The sequence below is a fragment of the Muntiacus reevesi genome, chromosome 4 (assembly GCF_963930625.1).
Source record: "Muntiacus reevesi chromosome 4, mMunRee1.1, whole genome shotgun sequence".
NCBI lineage: Eukaryota > Metazoa > Chordata > Mammalia > Artiodactyla > Cervidae > Muntiacus > Muntiacus reevesi.
The window spans coordinates 27,599,182-27,615,832 of NC_089252.1; the positions used below are offsets into that span (position 1 = coordinate 27,599,182).

At 41.9% G+C, this 16,651-nt stretch overlaps 1 protein-coding gene across 2 annotated transcripts in view; it reads left to right on the plus strand.

Annotated features, from left to right (window-relative positions):
- Nucleotides 1-16,651, plus strand: part of CDH2 (cadherin 2) — a 253,633-nt gene that overhangs the window by 224,705 nt on the left and 12,277 nt on the right. For both annotated transcript variants that reach the window (XM_065932405.1, XM_065932406.1), the window contains one exon: nucleotides 15,035-15,199. In XM_065932405.1, the coding sequence (XP_065788477.1) occupies nucleotides 15,035-15,199 (165 nt within the window). The remainder of the gene's footprint in view (nucleotides 1-15,034; nucleotides 15,200-16,651) is intronic.

Below are 16,651 nucleotides of genomic sequence, written 5' to 3' on the forward strand. Positions count from 1 at the left end.
ATATCAGTTCTTTGTAAGATAAATGTGTTATAAATAGCTTCTGTAGCTTTTTTATTCTCTTACTGGTACCTTATGATGAAATGAAGTTTTTAATTTTAATGAAGTCTAATCTGTCCATTTTTCCAATTATAGTTAGTGCCTTTATACCATTTAAGAAAACTTTATCTCCCTGAGTTAATGAAAACCTCTCTAAAAAAAAAATAAAATAAAATCTTCTTGAATTATTGTTTAACCTATCATATTAAATCTGTGATCCGTTTGTAGTGGATTATTCATGTGGTTTAAGTTATGGATCAGGGGTGTCTTATCTTCTTAGAGGGCTGTCCAGCACTGTTTATTAAACAGATAACCCATCTCCACTGCATGGGAGGGGTTCATTTGTCATAAAGCAGACAGTTTTATACATACGGGTCTATGTGGAAGATTCCAGATCTTTTTCTGTATTCTTAGTCTATTTGTCCTATTTGTCTACTCTTGGGCCAGTACCATGCTATTTTCATTACTATAGCTTTCTAAAATCTTTCTATCTGTTAGGATGATTTCTCCAACTGAATTCATCAAGATTTGTCTTTTAGAGTTTTGGGTGGATTTTATCATTTACTTCTTTTCCTTAAGGAAAAAACACCCTTTATTTAGTACTCTTACTTTCTAAGTGAATTTATGCCAAATGCTTCTCCATGTTCTAAATAAGATGTCATTGCTTTTAAATCTGAAAATCGTTGTCAGTTCCTGAGAAATTCAGTTTTGTGAAATATATTGTATACTATTGTCCATAATTCACAAGTGGCTTCCTGTTAGAAATTCTATTTCTTTGAAGCATGCATTAAGCCTTCTTGGCAACAGACTTTGGCTCAAACTTTTTTGTTAGCTTTTTTTTAAAAGACATTATTTCTTTACAAGAGTGAGCCTTGGAAATGGAAATGGTGCCATGTTACATTCTAGACAAGTTTTGGTCGATTTTTATTACATATAACTGGTATTTTATGGAGCATGGGTGTTACCTTGTGACTGGAGACTGTGCTATAGGAAGCAGACAGCTTGTCATGATCAGGCTGTGGTCTTCTGGACGTCTCAGCCAGACAGTCTTACAAAATCACCAGCATCCAAAGATGGGAAGATCTCAGAGGCCAGTGGAGGTGGTCGGTGGAGGCTTGAGGCTATGGAGGAAGTCAGGTCTGCAGCAGCTGTCGCCAGGAGGCTGGGATGCCTAACTTAAAGCTGGCTTAGCCAAGATCCTTATTCTTGCTGCCAAGAGGAAGTATCCTTAAGGAGCTAACTGCTTAGAAAGAAAATAAAGCAAAACAGTCCTTTACAAGGGAGTCTTTATCTTCCCTGCTGTTGATTACCATCTCTGTTTAATTTCTGTGCCCAAACACAGGTTGCTAGTTTCTATAACAAAAATACTGAAAATATAGAGCCCAAGAGAAGAGAAATGAAACAGACAAACAAACAAACAAAGCCCTCTCTATTTTTTTTTTTCCTTGTGTTATGTTCAGTGGACTTTTAGTGTGCGTGGATATTCACCTCTGGTTTCCATAGTCAGGAGACGAGGTCGGGCCCATCTTGGGAGATTGGCATTGGATGGGCTCTGAACACGACCATTATTTCCTCACAGTGCTGTTGGCAGTTGGACAGACTCAGTATAATGCCCAGTCTCTTTTCAGAGGGTGAGGTCCCTGCTTTATCTGCTTCACTGCTGGGACCAGCGGGACTTTGGGTGGTTATCAAGTCATGCTTAATTATCCTCATTAGTAAATGTCCTTCAGTGCCCTTTTGGCCAGTAGGCCTGGTTGCAGATACTGTATCCTTTTAATGATCTAGTTCCTTCCCTATCAGCCTCACTAATAAAATCAGGGGGAATGTGCAGTATAACCAACTGATAACTCACGCTGCTTCTGGAACCGTCCCCTTTTAGCCCCAGGATGGGAAACAGTAAGTGTAACTTCCTGCTCTTTAAAGCTTGGACTTAAAGCTTGCTGTTCTTATATTAAAGAACATAGTTATTCTTATATTAAACAAACTATAGTTGTTCTTGTATTAAACATATTCTGAATGTGTAATATAATACTCACAGTTGTTGTTTAGTCGCTCAATCAAGTCTGACTCTTGCGACCCCATGGAGTGTAGCCCGCCAGGCTCCTCTGTCCATGGGATTTCCCAGGCAAGAATACTGGAGTTGGTTGCCATGCCCTCCTCTGGGGGATCTTTCCAACCCAGGGATCAAACCTACGTCTCTCGCATTGCAGGTGGATTCTTTACCCACTGAGCCACCTGGGGCGTCCATGAATAACTTAAGTACTTTTAAAAAGAATCAATGGGTTTGATGACCAGCTGGAAAGCTCTGCCCACCTGATTGGATTCCTGAGGTTGGAGAGTCTCTTCTGAGGTTCTGTGAGAGTAGTGTTTCTCACAGTAGCTACACAGCAGGTTCTAGATCCATAGGATCCATCTGACTCATCCAGATATGTCGGGAAGAAGGGGGTCTCTGGACACAGGAGATGCAGGAGGTCCAGCAGCTAAGGAAACGGGCGGAGGTGTCAGGCTCACCCAAATCCAGGGAGAGCAGCTCTCCCCTACCTGTTGTCCATACACCATGGGGATACTAAAGTCTCCTTGATTGAGACCCAGACGTGCACATGTGAGGAATCACATATCATTTCAGGATAAAAGGGCGTCATGACAGGAGCTCTTTTTAGTGGCCCAGGATTCCGAAACCCAAGAGACTCAGGTGACTGCTGGGACCTCCCTGGTGGCCCAGCAGTTAAGACTTTGCCTTCCAATGCAGGGGGTGGGTGCAGGTTCAATCCCTGGTGGGGGAGCTAAGATCCTACATGTCTTACGGCCAAAAAACGAAACTTAAAGCAGAAACAATATTGTAACAAATTCAATAAAGGCTTTTAAGATGGTCCATATCCAAAAAAAGAAGGGAACAAAGGTCTTTAAAAAAAAGAAGATGTGATTGCCATATGAGTGTCAGTTGAATTTTTTTCCCGGTGAAATTAGTGTCTTGCGTGATTTCTAGGAATTAGGCTCAATACTTCAGTAGATCAGATCCCCAGCATCTCCATGACACCGAAAGCACTTTCAACAGAGTTGAAGCTCCTGAGATGAAGAAAGAACCCACAGTTCCTGTGACTTCGGGTTTGGCTTTAAGGAAGAGGGATTCTTTGGGATGATGACTTAGTTTCCCTTCTCATTGATCCTCCACCTTGCCTTTTAAACCACACTAGAGTTGAACTTCCTGTACATCTAACCTGTGTCATGCTATTTCCCACTTTTGTGGCTCAGTTCAAGGTCTTTTCCAGCCTAGCCAGCCACCAAGATTCCATCTCAAGACATCGTCTCTTGGGGGTCCCAGGTTGAATCAAATGGGTCTGCTCTGTGCTCTAGCAGCATGCTCTGCTGCCTCTATTTTGAGATCTTACGTGAAGCCTCGGTCCTGACCTTAAACCCCATGAGAGCAGGAAACTGTCACATTCATTTTTTATTCCGCTATCTAGGACAGTTGGCACCTGGCAGGCACTCACATATAGAATGTCTGTGCATTGGACCCTCTTCTAGAATCTCTTAGTTTGCAAGTCTTTCTACAGGGTTCATTGAACCATTGCAGCCTGATAACTTACTCTCATTTTTTTTGAAATCTCTGATGGCTTCAGGAAATGATGATCATGTTCATAAATACTTGTGATTCATTACTTACTTGTTTATTACATGATCTGTGTCAGGCACTGGGCTCTGCTGTCAGTTTGCATGTCTTTTATAGTCTTCCCAACAAACCTATGCATTAGTCCAGTTTTCAAACCCAGGTCCATGTGACTGGAGAGGCCCAGCTCTTGTGTGGGCTGGCATAGAGGTCAGCTGAAAGACATTTTCTTTACTCTTGTTGGTCTATGGCAGGCAGATATTACTGGGTAAAACCAATGAGGCTGAACACTTAGCCTCAACTTGTTAGATAACCACTGCTAATCTTGCCTTAGAACAGGCAAAGAGTAAGGCCTAATTAATTTGTTAAGCATGGCTTACAAAATGGTGTACATTTTGACGTTGACAAACATAGAATCTGGAGAAGCAATATGAAGAGCCAAGTTACTAAGCGATCTGAGGCACAGTCTGGGCAACAGGTACTAAAATCTAAAATCCAGGCTGGATGCCTAGACAGAAGAATGAGGCACAGATAAAAGAGAACACCTGGAGACCAGACCAGCCACTACCCTGAGACCAGAGATCTCTGCTTGATCCAAGGCGGTCTCTAAAGGTTACCCTCCTATCTCAGGAACTACCTCCAGTGTGGGCAGCCAAGCCTGACCCTCTGACTCAAGCAGAGACTAGAACTGCTATATTTGATCCTTTGAAATAACTGCTTTACAAAATCTTTCTGCTTTATAAGCAAACTAACTAACAGATGGCTGACTCTGGACATACCTATGGAGACCACTTTCAGCATTTTCATTGTTGGCTGAAGCACACTCTGTTAAATGTGTTCCCAAGTTATTCATCCATTTATACCCACCTGCAAACACCAGAATATATTAGTTATTGAAAGAGTGACACTGATTTCACCAGAGGAAAGTTTCACCAGGAATTTGGGTTAGCACACTGCCATCCTTTTTCCATGCTGTTTTCAAAATCCTCCCCGGCCAGGTGCCTCACAGTGGTAGGCTACAGACGACGTATGTTCTGAACTGGCCGATATCCATTCCCTACTGGGCACTCAGTACTTTTAATATGGACTTGATTTGCATGTGAATTTTTATTTGCTACCCTGATCACTTCACATAAATGAACAGCATATTTTATGTAATTCATCTTAATATTCATTCTTCCTGACTAATTATGTTTATCATATTTAATTTAAGAGGTATGGAGAGCTACCCAAAGATAAAGTAGCAAAGATCTGTATGCCAAATATGTGTTACCAGTGCACAAAGGCAAACAAAAAGGGAACAGAAACCAAAACCTAAGCTACTGCATGGTAAATATGCCAGGGTTCTATCAACTGGCCCAGTCTACTGACTATTTTATAAGTTGTATTGGAACACAGCCTTGCACCAAGTCCATAGTTTACATACTGTCTGTGGCTACTAATACACAGCAACAGCAGAGTTGAAGGTTTGGGTTAGCAAAAAAGTTCATTCTGGGTTTTCCCATAAAATAGTACTGAAAAATCTGAACGAACTTTTTGCCAACCCAATATTTTGACAGACATGCTATGGCCCCCAAAGCCTCAGATATTTACTGCTAAGTCCTTACAGAGAAAGCTGATCTCTGCTATAGACTATTTCCATTAATAAAGTCTTCATTCACTTTTTTTGTCCAAAGGTTGACTATTCTGTAAGTTAGCACAAGAAATGTATGTAATCCACCTAAGTCACTCCATTAGATCGGAGAGAACCAGGATTTGAATCTAGATTCTCTGGATTTAGAATCCGTTTTTTAAAGTCACAACATGAAGCTTCCTTTTCTGTATTGATTTTATGTTTACATTTATCTTAAAGGAAATTCCAAACCAATGTGACATAAACAAGTAAAGGACTTGGTTGATCTCTCACCATATTCCCAGCCAAATATTGCCATTAATTCATTACCTATTTTTAGATTTCCTCCAAGCTAGAATAATAGGCCCTGCTAGGATAGAATGACTTTGACCTTATCAGGGTGATGGCATTTTTGTTTTTGGTAAAGTTGGGGCTTGGGGTATTGAAGATGCATTTAGAAGGTTACACTTTTTGTCTCTCAAGACACACAGTGCTTGGAACAGTTAAGAAAATATGTCCATGTATATAGGGCTAAGTGGTAACTGAATGACATGGAAAGAATGGGAAATTATAACATAGAATAAAAACTAATCTCAAGCTTCTGAAGAAGCATCACCTTCTGAAGCCCTTGTTGAAAGTGGAAATGAAAGTTGTTCAGTTGTGTCTGACTCTTTGTGACCCCATGGAATTCTCCAGGCCAGAATACAGGAGTGGGTAGCCTTTTCCTTCTTCGGGGCATCTTCCCAACCCAGGGATCGAACCCAGGTCTCCCGCATTGCAGGCAGCTTCTTTACCAGCTAAGCCACAAGGGAAGCCCAAGAATAGTAGAGTAGGTAGCCTTTCCCTTCTCCAGGGGACCCAGGAATCAAACTGGGGTCTCTTGCATTGCAGGAGGATTCTTTACCAACTGAGCTATGAGGGAAGCCCTCTGCTCTGCTAGAAATGCTCTGATAGCCATATCCTCGTTTCTTTTAGCAGCACCTCTTTCGCAGCTTCACATTCTATGTTTTTGTAACAGTTTTACCTATAAAATTCTTACTACATTTATTTATTTTTTAAATATAATGATAAATATAAACCAAAACAATATATTTTTAAAATATAACCATATATATATATACACACACACACACACACACATATATATATATATATATATACACTTTTGGCTGTACCCCTTAGCAGGTGGGATCTTTTTTCCCCAAAATGCACCCCCTGCATTGGAAATGCAGAGTCTTAACCCCTGGACCACCAGAGTAGCGTGAATAGTAAACCAATGAAGCAGAAGCAATGAATGTGTTTAATGGAGGCTCATCTCCCTCCATGGTGGGGAGTGGAAAACTGGTTGTACAGTGAGACAAACATGGATGAAAGCTGAGAATGGGGAGCCTTCATCTGTACATTAAATCTCCAAGTTACTTTACTTCTGCTAGGTTTATCAGTTAAACCAGAAAAGATGTTAGCAATTTTTTTGTTTTGTTTTGGGGGCTTTCATAATCCATAGAATCAACTTAGTCTTCCACAGCAATTCACCTGTGTAGATAGTTACCGTCATAACCATATCTCACTGGGGAAGAAAATCAAGTTGTAATGTAATTTACATAAAGTTGCAAGGGTATTTGACTTACCTCTCAGCAGCTGTATGGTAATGTGTTGACACCTTATTGCTATTTTATTCAATTATTTTTAATGCCTGGAGCTATGTAGGGTGAGGTGATAATGTTCTCCTTTTCTGTCTCCCATTCGTTTCTGAGAGTTTCTTGCTTGTGCCATGGTCAGCTCTTTTCCGGGTAACTTTTTTTTTCCCCCTTGAGAATTTTGTCCATTTACTTTCATGTTAGTATTTTTATTTCTCTCTCTCAGTCTTGAAACATTCAAAATGTTTACCTTGCCGGTTATCCATTTTAAATATAGCAAACCAACAAGGACCTACTGCATAGCTCAGCGAACTCTGCTCAAGGTTATGTGGCAGCCTGGATGGGAGGGGAGAATGGATACGTATCTGTGTGTGGCTGAGGCCCTTTGCTGTCCACTTGAAACACTCTCAACGTTGTTAATTAGCTATACACTCCAGTACAAAATAAGAAGTTTAATATAAAAAAAATGTTTACCTTATATATTTGGGAATTTGAAAATTTACTTGCTACTGGAAAAGGAATATTTTCCATTTGAACTGCCCCTTGCCTGGGATATAGCAAAACTGGCTCTTGTGTTCCACCCCTAGTTCTCACCCATGGAGGCCGAGAAATAAGCAGGAACTTCGAGCCCCCTCCCCGTGCCTCACGTGCCAGACTGTTGGACTCAAGTGAAGACTCAGTTCTGACTAAAAGTCAGCGAGGCGTTAGCCAGCTGTGCACAGACCAGAGTCCTAAGTCCCCATGCCTTCTTAGCCTGATTACCTTGAGCTTCCCTTCTGGATCTTAAGGAGCCTCATGTCCCCCCGGCTCAGCAGACTCTTCTATTCATTTCCTCACTGGCCCAGACAACAAGTACAGCTTTTTATTCTTTTGCAGTCAAGTTGATTTACAATGTTGTGTTTAATTTCTCCTGTATAGTAAATGGCTCACTTACATATATTCTTTTCCATGACGGTTTATTGCAGGATATTGAATATAGTCGCCTGTCTACACAGTAGGGCCTTTGGTGTATCCGTCCTGTAGAGGGTAGTTTGCATCTGCTAATCCTGAACACCTCGTCCCTCCCTCCCCCGCCCTGCCGTCTTGGCTTCCACAAGTCTGCTCTCTGTATCTGAAGATACAGCGTTTGTATTTGTTACTTTGCTTGCGCTGCTGGTCTCTGCCTCTTCCACACTGTCTGAGTCCGTGACCTTGGGCTAATCATTAACCTCTCCGAGTTATGGGAATCGGTGGGATAGAACGACAGGGTTTTGCTCAGAGTGTCTGAGGTATCCCATGAGGAGGCACCTATGGTAACTCCTGACCGATGATGGGCCCCAGTGAAGGCTGACTTCCTTCTTCCACACTCCCAGAGCTGCAAATGGCATCAGGTACCCAGTAAGCTCCCTTAATACTCTTGTGAAATGGTAAAGGAGTATCTCCATCACTCTTTAAAATCCCTAATTGCACAAGTCTGTAGTTTCTGCTGGTCATGGGACTTTCTGAATTTTTTGCCTGGGACTCCAGAATTTCACTTTATCCTGAAGCAGCGCTTTATTTAAACATAACAAAATGCCTTAAGGTTGATTCCTGGTATCTTTTTCTGAACCAATTATAAGTCATTTCAAGTGAGGGGAATTTAATAAGAAAAGGCAGAACCAGAGTTTAAGCTGCTTGACTAACTTTTTACTGAATCTCTCAGAATTGTATCACCTTTAAGATATTTTAAATCTTAGACCCAAACAAAGTCTTTCGGTCACTAGTAATGTTAATATTTAAAAACCCTAATTCCATGCCTACTTTTCATGGGTGTGTGTGCTTAGTCGCCCAGTCATGTCCAACTCTTTGCGACCCCATAGACTGTAACCCACCAGGCTCCTCTGTCCATGGGGTTTCTCCCGGCCGGAATACTGAAATGGGTTGCCATGCCCTCCTCCAAGGGATCTTCCCAACCCAGGAATCCAACCCAAATCTCTAATATTGCAGGAGGATTCTTTACCATCTGAGCCACCAGGGAAGCCCATGAATACTGGAGTGGGTAGCCTATTCCTTCTCCAGGGAATCTTCCCAACCCAGGAATCAAACCAGGGTCTCCTGCATTGCAGGCAGATTCTTTACCAGCTGAGCTACCAGGGAAGCCCCTGCTTCTTATGATCATTGACAGATAACATATTCCAAACATTATTTAAGATTTTCTGTGGTCTTCATTTGGAAGTTGGATTTCTCAGGGAGAGTTGACGTTAAAGAGGTTGACAATCATAAGAGAATTTCCAGATCTACTTTATCTCTAGAGAGTCTTAGGAACCAAACAAAGGTTTCTTCTGGGGCTGTGTCTTTATAATCTTCAGATGTAAGTCCATGAACCCAATGACCCTGAGAATGTTTCCAGTCTCCACAATTCTCTTTATAATTTTTATCCTTCATGTTGTAATTTGTGTTTGTAAGTAAAGCATCATGAAATTATGAAGATGTATAATTTAAGAGGTTCACATAGACTGACCCCTTATCAAAAGACTTAAAATTGTATCCTCAGGTCAGGACTCTGCCATATAGCTCAGATGAATGTGGACAGAAAAATCCCATCCCTGTGTCCTGAGGACACTTCTGCCCACTTCATACCACCATCAGATTTTTATATCCTGTATTTGAAATGGACAAGGCAAACCATCACAGAGAAAAGTTAAGCCGCATGTTCCAAACTAGATTCTCGTGTCCTGTAAATCAGTAGTTTTGTGACTCTCTTTTTGATGTCAGGGTATCTGAGGAGCGTGACACGTTTGCATCATGGGGGATGGTACTCACCATGGCAATAAGTCACAGCCGTGGGCCCCCGGGTCTTTCTGTTCCTTCCCCTTATGAATTACTGCCATGGCATGCCATGCAATCCAAAGCACCTTTCTTGTTTGGTTGCTCTTGTGCACATCCAGCTTGAATATCATCCCTGAGACTTTCATTCAACGCACTTTCTAAAACTTTATTTATTTATTTATTTATTTATTTATTTACTTTGGCTGCACTGAGTCTTTGTTGCTGTGCATGGGCTTTCTCTAGTTGGGGAGACCGGGGGCTGTTCTTCCTTGCAGTGGCGTCTGTTGTTACAGACACAGGCTCTAGGCGCTCAGACTTCAGTACTTGTAACTCGTGGGCTCAGAACTTGTGGCACACGGGCTTAGTTGCTCCGCGGCATGTGGGATCTTCCTGGACCAGGGATCGAACCCATGTCCCCTGCATTGGCAGGAGGGTTCTTATCCACTGAAATTCTCAACATGTCTTTAATAAGCACTTTCTGTGGGCCTGACATATTGACCACAGACATCTTGAAACTACCTGCTCTGGTTTTTGGGATAGTAAGAAAGGGCTGTCGGAAGTAAGAATCTATAAATGAACATGCTATTGCATGTATACACTAATAAGTGAAACAGACCAGATAGACAGGCTGTCCTTGTCCAAAGAAGCTCGATGCTCTCAGCTGTAACAAATAGCTGTGTCAGAAGTGAAGCCTGGTTTTATGCCAGATCTTCCTGTTTTCAGGTAAAATATCCCAACATCTATAGGTTGACAACTTATTAGAAAACTTTTCTGCACTGTCAACCAAACATAATGGATTTCTGTTCGTCACTTTGGTATGGTGGGAGCTACATAAGAAATGAGGGTGGACAAGTTCTTTCCACATAAGAAATAGCACAGGCATGTCTCACGGCCTCTCATGTCTTCAGTTATGCCCCAGAAATCGCTCTGTATTCTTACATGGGATGATCGTGATATACTGAGGACTGTCAAGAAATACATCACCAGGTTAATGGCGGCCCACTCCAGTATTCTTGCCTAGAGAATTCCATGGAAAGAGGACTGGTGGGCTACAGTCCATGGAGTCACAGAGAGTTCAGACATGACTGAGTGACTAACTCTAAAGACGGTCCTTAAGCATAAGATTCAATTACTTAATTTCATGTAATTGAGACCTCTAATAAAGCATTTTACACTCTCAGTGTAAAAATATTTATTAACTGTCATCATCCATATACTTACAGTCTGTTTTTCCCCTTCTACAAAAAGCTTCCATCAGAAGACACGCTTACTCATGGTTATCCCCTCTATTAAGCATGGTAGTTATGTAATTAAACATGGCGTGGAAAACCATGCCTCTTCACATGCAAGCATTCAGAATTCTCTAAATGAATCCCTCTTTCTATTTTGTGAAAAGCATTTTAACATTTCAAAGGTTTTCGCATCTGTCTTATCATTGTCTGCCCCTGCTTTCAGATAGCCTATAAATAACTCATATGTTCTATAAAATTTTAAATGGAGGCACATGTGTGCAAGATCAAGGTGTTTTCACTCAAGTTTTGTATTTGAAATATGCTCCCCTGACAGGAGACTGCATCCGCGTGCCTTTGCTCACAATGTGGATTCCCCCAGAACAGTCTTTTCTCCTGAACCCACATGTCATTCAAAGTGCAAACCTGATGTGTTCTTTCCTTTTCTGAGCATTCTATATTTGACACTGTCCCGAGTTTACATCCCACTCTGACTTGTCCCTGTTCTGCATACCTGCCTCCCCTCCTCCCATGTCACCTTGTCCATCCCTCAGAGGAGGAGCTTTTTCTGAGTGCCTTCACTCATTAGCTTAGCTGAGGCCCTTGGTAAGGAGTTGTTTAGGGGAGGGTAGCCTAGGGAGAAGGCAATGGCAACCCACTCCATTACTCTTGCCTGGAAAATCCCATGGAGGGAGCAGCCTCGTAGGCTGCAGTCCATGGGGTTGCTAAGAGTCGGACACGACTGAGCGACTTCACTTTCACTTTTCACTTTCATGCATTGGAGAAGGAAATGGTAGCCCACTCCAGTGTTCTTGCCTGGAGAATCCCAGGCCGGGGGAGCCTGGTGGGCTGCCGTCTATGGGGTCGCACAGAGTCGGACATGACTGAAACGACTTAGCAGCAGCAGTAGTCTAGAATGAAGACATCTCAACAGAGTTCAGTTTTATTTTTTTTTTATTTTAAAATATTTTTTAGATTATTTTTATGTGGACCATTTTTTAAGTCTTTAGTGAATTTGTTACAGTGTTGCTTCTGCTTGATATTTTGGGTTTTTTGGGCCTTGAGGCAAGTGGGGTGTTAGGTCCCCGACCAGGAATTGAACCCGCACCCCCTTCATTGAAAGACAGTCTTAAGTACTGGACCACGAGGGAAGTCCCTAGTGTTCGGTTTTAGACCAACATTTTGAAATCAGACACACCTAGTTTTGATGCTCATGTCAATAGGGTAGCAGCTGTGTGACCTTGTACGTATTACTCAACCTTTCCAAGTCTGTTTCTTTATCTCAAATTATGATAATGAGAAGACACTTATAGGAGGCTGGTGTAGCGCCTGGTACAGAGTGGGTTGGATATCAGTGACCCTTCCCCTCTTGATCCTCTGTTGTTTCAATCGTTCCTCATATTCCTGCCCCTCGTCCCTCATCCATCCCAACCTTGTAGCTGGGACAAGAGCTAGGCTTTGGAGTCTAATCTGTTTGAAGTCCTAGCATATCTCTGTGTCTTATTAGATCTGGAGCATTTGACATATGACTTGAGTGATTTAGACTCAGTTTCCTCAATTCTTAAAAGAGGATAATAAAACGCAGTGTCACACAATGTTGCTCAGAGCATGAATGAGCGAACATATGTAAAGGATCTTGAGCATTGCCAGAGCATGGTAAATATTCAAGCGTTGAATGAATCAAAACCACTATAGAGATACTGTAAACAGTTTTGAGCTGGTTTTAGACAGAGATGAAGCCTGAACTAAAAAGAGTACCATAAAATCTGTACTTTCTGTAAATATCAACAGTGAATTAGATAATTTTGGTTAAGCTGGGGATGTGATGTTTCTTATTACCAGAATTTAGAGGTTTGAAAACTAAAGTATTTGCCCAAACCTAAAATTTTGATTCATTTCTACATTATACTTAGTGTCTTTGGACATTCTTGTTCAGCTGGCTGATGCTAAAGCTCAAAATAGTTAAGGGCCTAACCAGTGCCCAGAGCATCCTTCTTCCCAAGTTCTTCTCTGCCTCACAAAGTGGACAGGCTGTATTTCAAAGACATACCCCCAGGACTGCTCTGGAAGAGAATACACACTCCCTCATACCTCTGAGCCAGAGGTTGGCAGACTTTTTCTGTAAAGGGCTGAATAGTAAGGCTTCGGGCCACATATATAGTCTCAGTAGGATATTCTTCTTGTCCGTTGTTACCACTGTTTTAAATAATCCTTTAAAAATGTCAAAGTCAGTCTTTAAGAAAAAAGGCCACAGGTCAGACTGGTCCCACCGATAATAGTGTCAGACTAGGCACTGAGGGGGCTTTCCAGGTGGCGCTAGTGGTAAAGAACCTGCCCGCCAATGCAGGAGACACAGGAGATGTGGGTCAATCCCTGGGTTGGGAAGATCCCCTGGAGGAAGAAATGGTAACCTACTCCAGTATGCTTGCCTGAAAAATTCCATGGACAGAGGAGCCCGGCAGGCTATAGTCCCCAGGGTTGCAAAGAGTCAAATGCAACTGAGCATGCACACACTTCCTACAGATGTTTGAAGAGAAGAAAGAGTGAAGTGGCCTTGAAATCTTGATGAACTAAAGCTTTCCTTTAAGTAAAGGAAAATACACTTACAACAATTTTTTTTTTAATATTAAAGCAATATAATATTTCAGGGGAGGGAAAAATTTTCTCTACCCTCCGAGTATCCCTGGCTGGGTCTGAAAATTAAACCAACAAAGACAGATTAACAGGAGAAGAACAGACACATTTGATGGAACTTTTACCTCCATGTGGGAATCTCCACAAGAGAATGCAGGCCCTGGAAGAAGTGACCAGAGCTGGGAGTGTTTATACCCTGTAGACGAAGAAACAGTAACTTTGTAGAGAATTGATAAGACAAAGGTCTGGGGCTTAGAGTAGTGAATGGTAAAGAAGTAACTAGGAAGATAAGGGTTAGTTTGAGAAAGTTTGCTGTTTAAAAAATGTTAATAATGTCATTTGCAGCAACATGGACTGTCATATTGAGTGAAGTAAGTCGGAGAAAGACAAATATCGTTATGATATCACTTACATGTGGAACATTAAAAAAGAGCACAAATGAACTTATCAATAAGACAGATATAGAGTTACTAATGTAGAAAACAAACCTGTGACTCTCAGGGAGTAAGAGCAGGGTGGAATAAATTGGGAGATTGGAGTTGACATATACACACTACTATATATAAAATAAGTAACTAATAAAGACCTACTCTAGCACAGGGGAGTCTGCTCAATACTGTCTATTAATCCATGTGAGAAAATAATCTAAAAAAGAGTGGACATATGTACATGTATAACTGATTCACTTTGCCATACGGGAGAAACCAATACAACATTGTAAATCAACTATACTCCAATAAAATTATTTTTTAAAAATAATAGCACTTTATTATAACCAAATACACCTGAATATGACTGTTACATTGTGGAATTATAGATGAGATCACTTTCTCTTTATACTTTTTAATTTTCTGAGTTTTATATCATAAACAGATAATTTTACTATCATAAAAAAAGGAAGTTTCTTTGTACAGAGTTCTTGGTCCCAAATGCTATTCTCTGGTGGTGAGGAGGGTTTCTCTCCTCCTGGTTTAAGGAGAGGGGGGCCTTTCGCATCAGAATTTTGTGACCTGTTTCAGAGAAGAAGGGTGAGATGGGGGGAGTCAGAGTGACTTTCTTGTTTCGGCTGTTTTTCAGAAGAGTGCTTGAGCTTCAGATATTTAATATGCCACATTGCCATATCTGAGGGCAGCCTGTTCTGAACCCCACCAACATTTAATGAGCACTTTTGCTTCTGTGGTACTACCGTATTTTCTAGTCGATTTTTTTAGTCATTTTGTAGCGGGACCTCCTCTCACTGCTGTTTCCTATTGGAAGCTGATGAGGAACATAGGAAAGCAGATGGCGCACAGACTGTCGAAATGAAAAACACAGAAGAAAGAGCTGCGTGAGAGCAATATTTAATCATAACATGAAAAGCTCGTAGTGGCAACTTTTCCATTATGTTAAACTTCATTCACTTCTGTGCATTCTGGGTATGCATTTAGAAACAGGCTGGCAGTTCCGGTCCTTGTGCCCGTCTCCCATGGGGTTTTGCCTTTGTCTCTTGCAGGACTACGATCTGAGCCAGCTCCAGCAGCCTGATACGGTGGAGCCGGATGCCATCAAGCCAGTTGGAATCCGACGGTTGGATGAGAGGCCCATCCACGCAGAGCCCCAGTACCCAGTTCGATCTGCAGCCCCGCACCCAGGGGACATCGGGGACTTCATTAATGAGGTGCCGAGAGAGACTCTTTCTCTATAAGGGTGTTTGTTGGATGCTAACAGTACTATTGAGACTTCCCGGGTGGCTCAGTGGTAAAGAATTCACCTACCAGTGCAGGAGATGCAGGTTCAGTCCCTGGATCAGGAAGATCCCCTGGAGGAGGAAATGGCAACCCACTCCAGTATCCTTGCCTGGGAAATCCCATGGACAGAAGAGACTGGTGGGCTAGAGTCCATGGGGTCGCAAAGAATTGGACACAATTGTGCAACTAAACAACAGAAGTACTGTGGAGACCACAATTTGATGAGAATATAGCTATGTAGTTCATTAAAATACAGCTTTTTTTTCTATGTTATTTTTGTGCAAAAGCCAATGTGACTTCAGTAACAGAGAACAGATGAGATGGCTCTGATCAGCCCAAAAGAGATCTGTCAACTACTATTCTGTATTTGTAAATCACAGCCTTATATGTTACCAGCATTAGTCACATTCTCTCCCAAGGATTTTTCCCATGGTTACAAGTAATCAATAAGCCAAAGATATTATGCTTTGTGTTTAAGTCACTCAGTTGTGTCCGACTTTGTGACTCCATGGACTGTAGGCCGCCAGGCTCCTCGGTCCCTGGGGATTCTCCAGCCAAGAATACTGGAGTGAGTTGCTGTACCCTCCTCCAGGGGATCTTCCAAACCCAGTGATCGAACCCAAGCCTCTCACGTTGCCGGCGGATTCTTTACCGACTGAGCCACCAGAGAGACTCAAGAATACTGAGTGGGAAGCCTGTCCTTTCTCCAGGGGATCTTCCTGACTCAGGAATCGAACCAAGCTCTCCTGCATTGCAGGTGGATTCTTTACTAGCCGAGCTACCAGGAAAGCCCCAATGATATTATAATGTATTCTGATTTCATTTATTAGCACTGATACATGCAATAATAGTTCGCTTTCATTTTCCTCACACTGTACCCTTTGAATCCCACAAATGAAGAGAATTCAATGCCTACCCAGGTGACTCCGTGGTAAAGAACCCACCTACCAAGTGAGGAGACATAAGAGACATGGATTTGATCCCTGGGTTGGGAAGAACCCATGGAGGAGGGCGAGGCAACCCACTCCAGTATTCCTGCCTGGAGAATCCCAGGGATGGAGGAGCCTGATGGGCTATAGTTCCTAGGGTCGCTAAGAGTCAGACACAGCTGACGCAACTTAGCACACATGCACCCATCGACTAGAGAGTTCCATCAAATAAGATTAGCAGGAAGTGCAGCTAAATTAAATATTATGTAAGTGATTTAAATACTTGTCTAGTTGAGGAGTTTTAAGAGCTTCTGCAAGAGGCAGGCTAATTCTCTGTTGAATATAACAGATAATGATTTCCACTGTCAAAATTATTACGGCATTCTTTTATTTCATTACTGACCAAGAGTTCTGCTACGTTTAATCCTGAAGTTTTGAAGTCAAATGATTTAA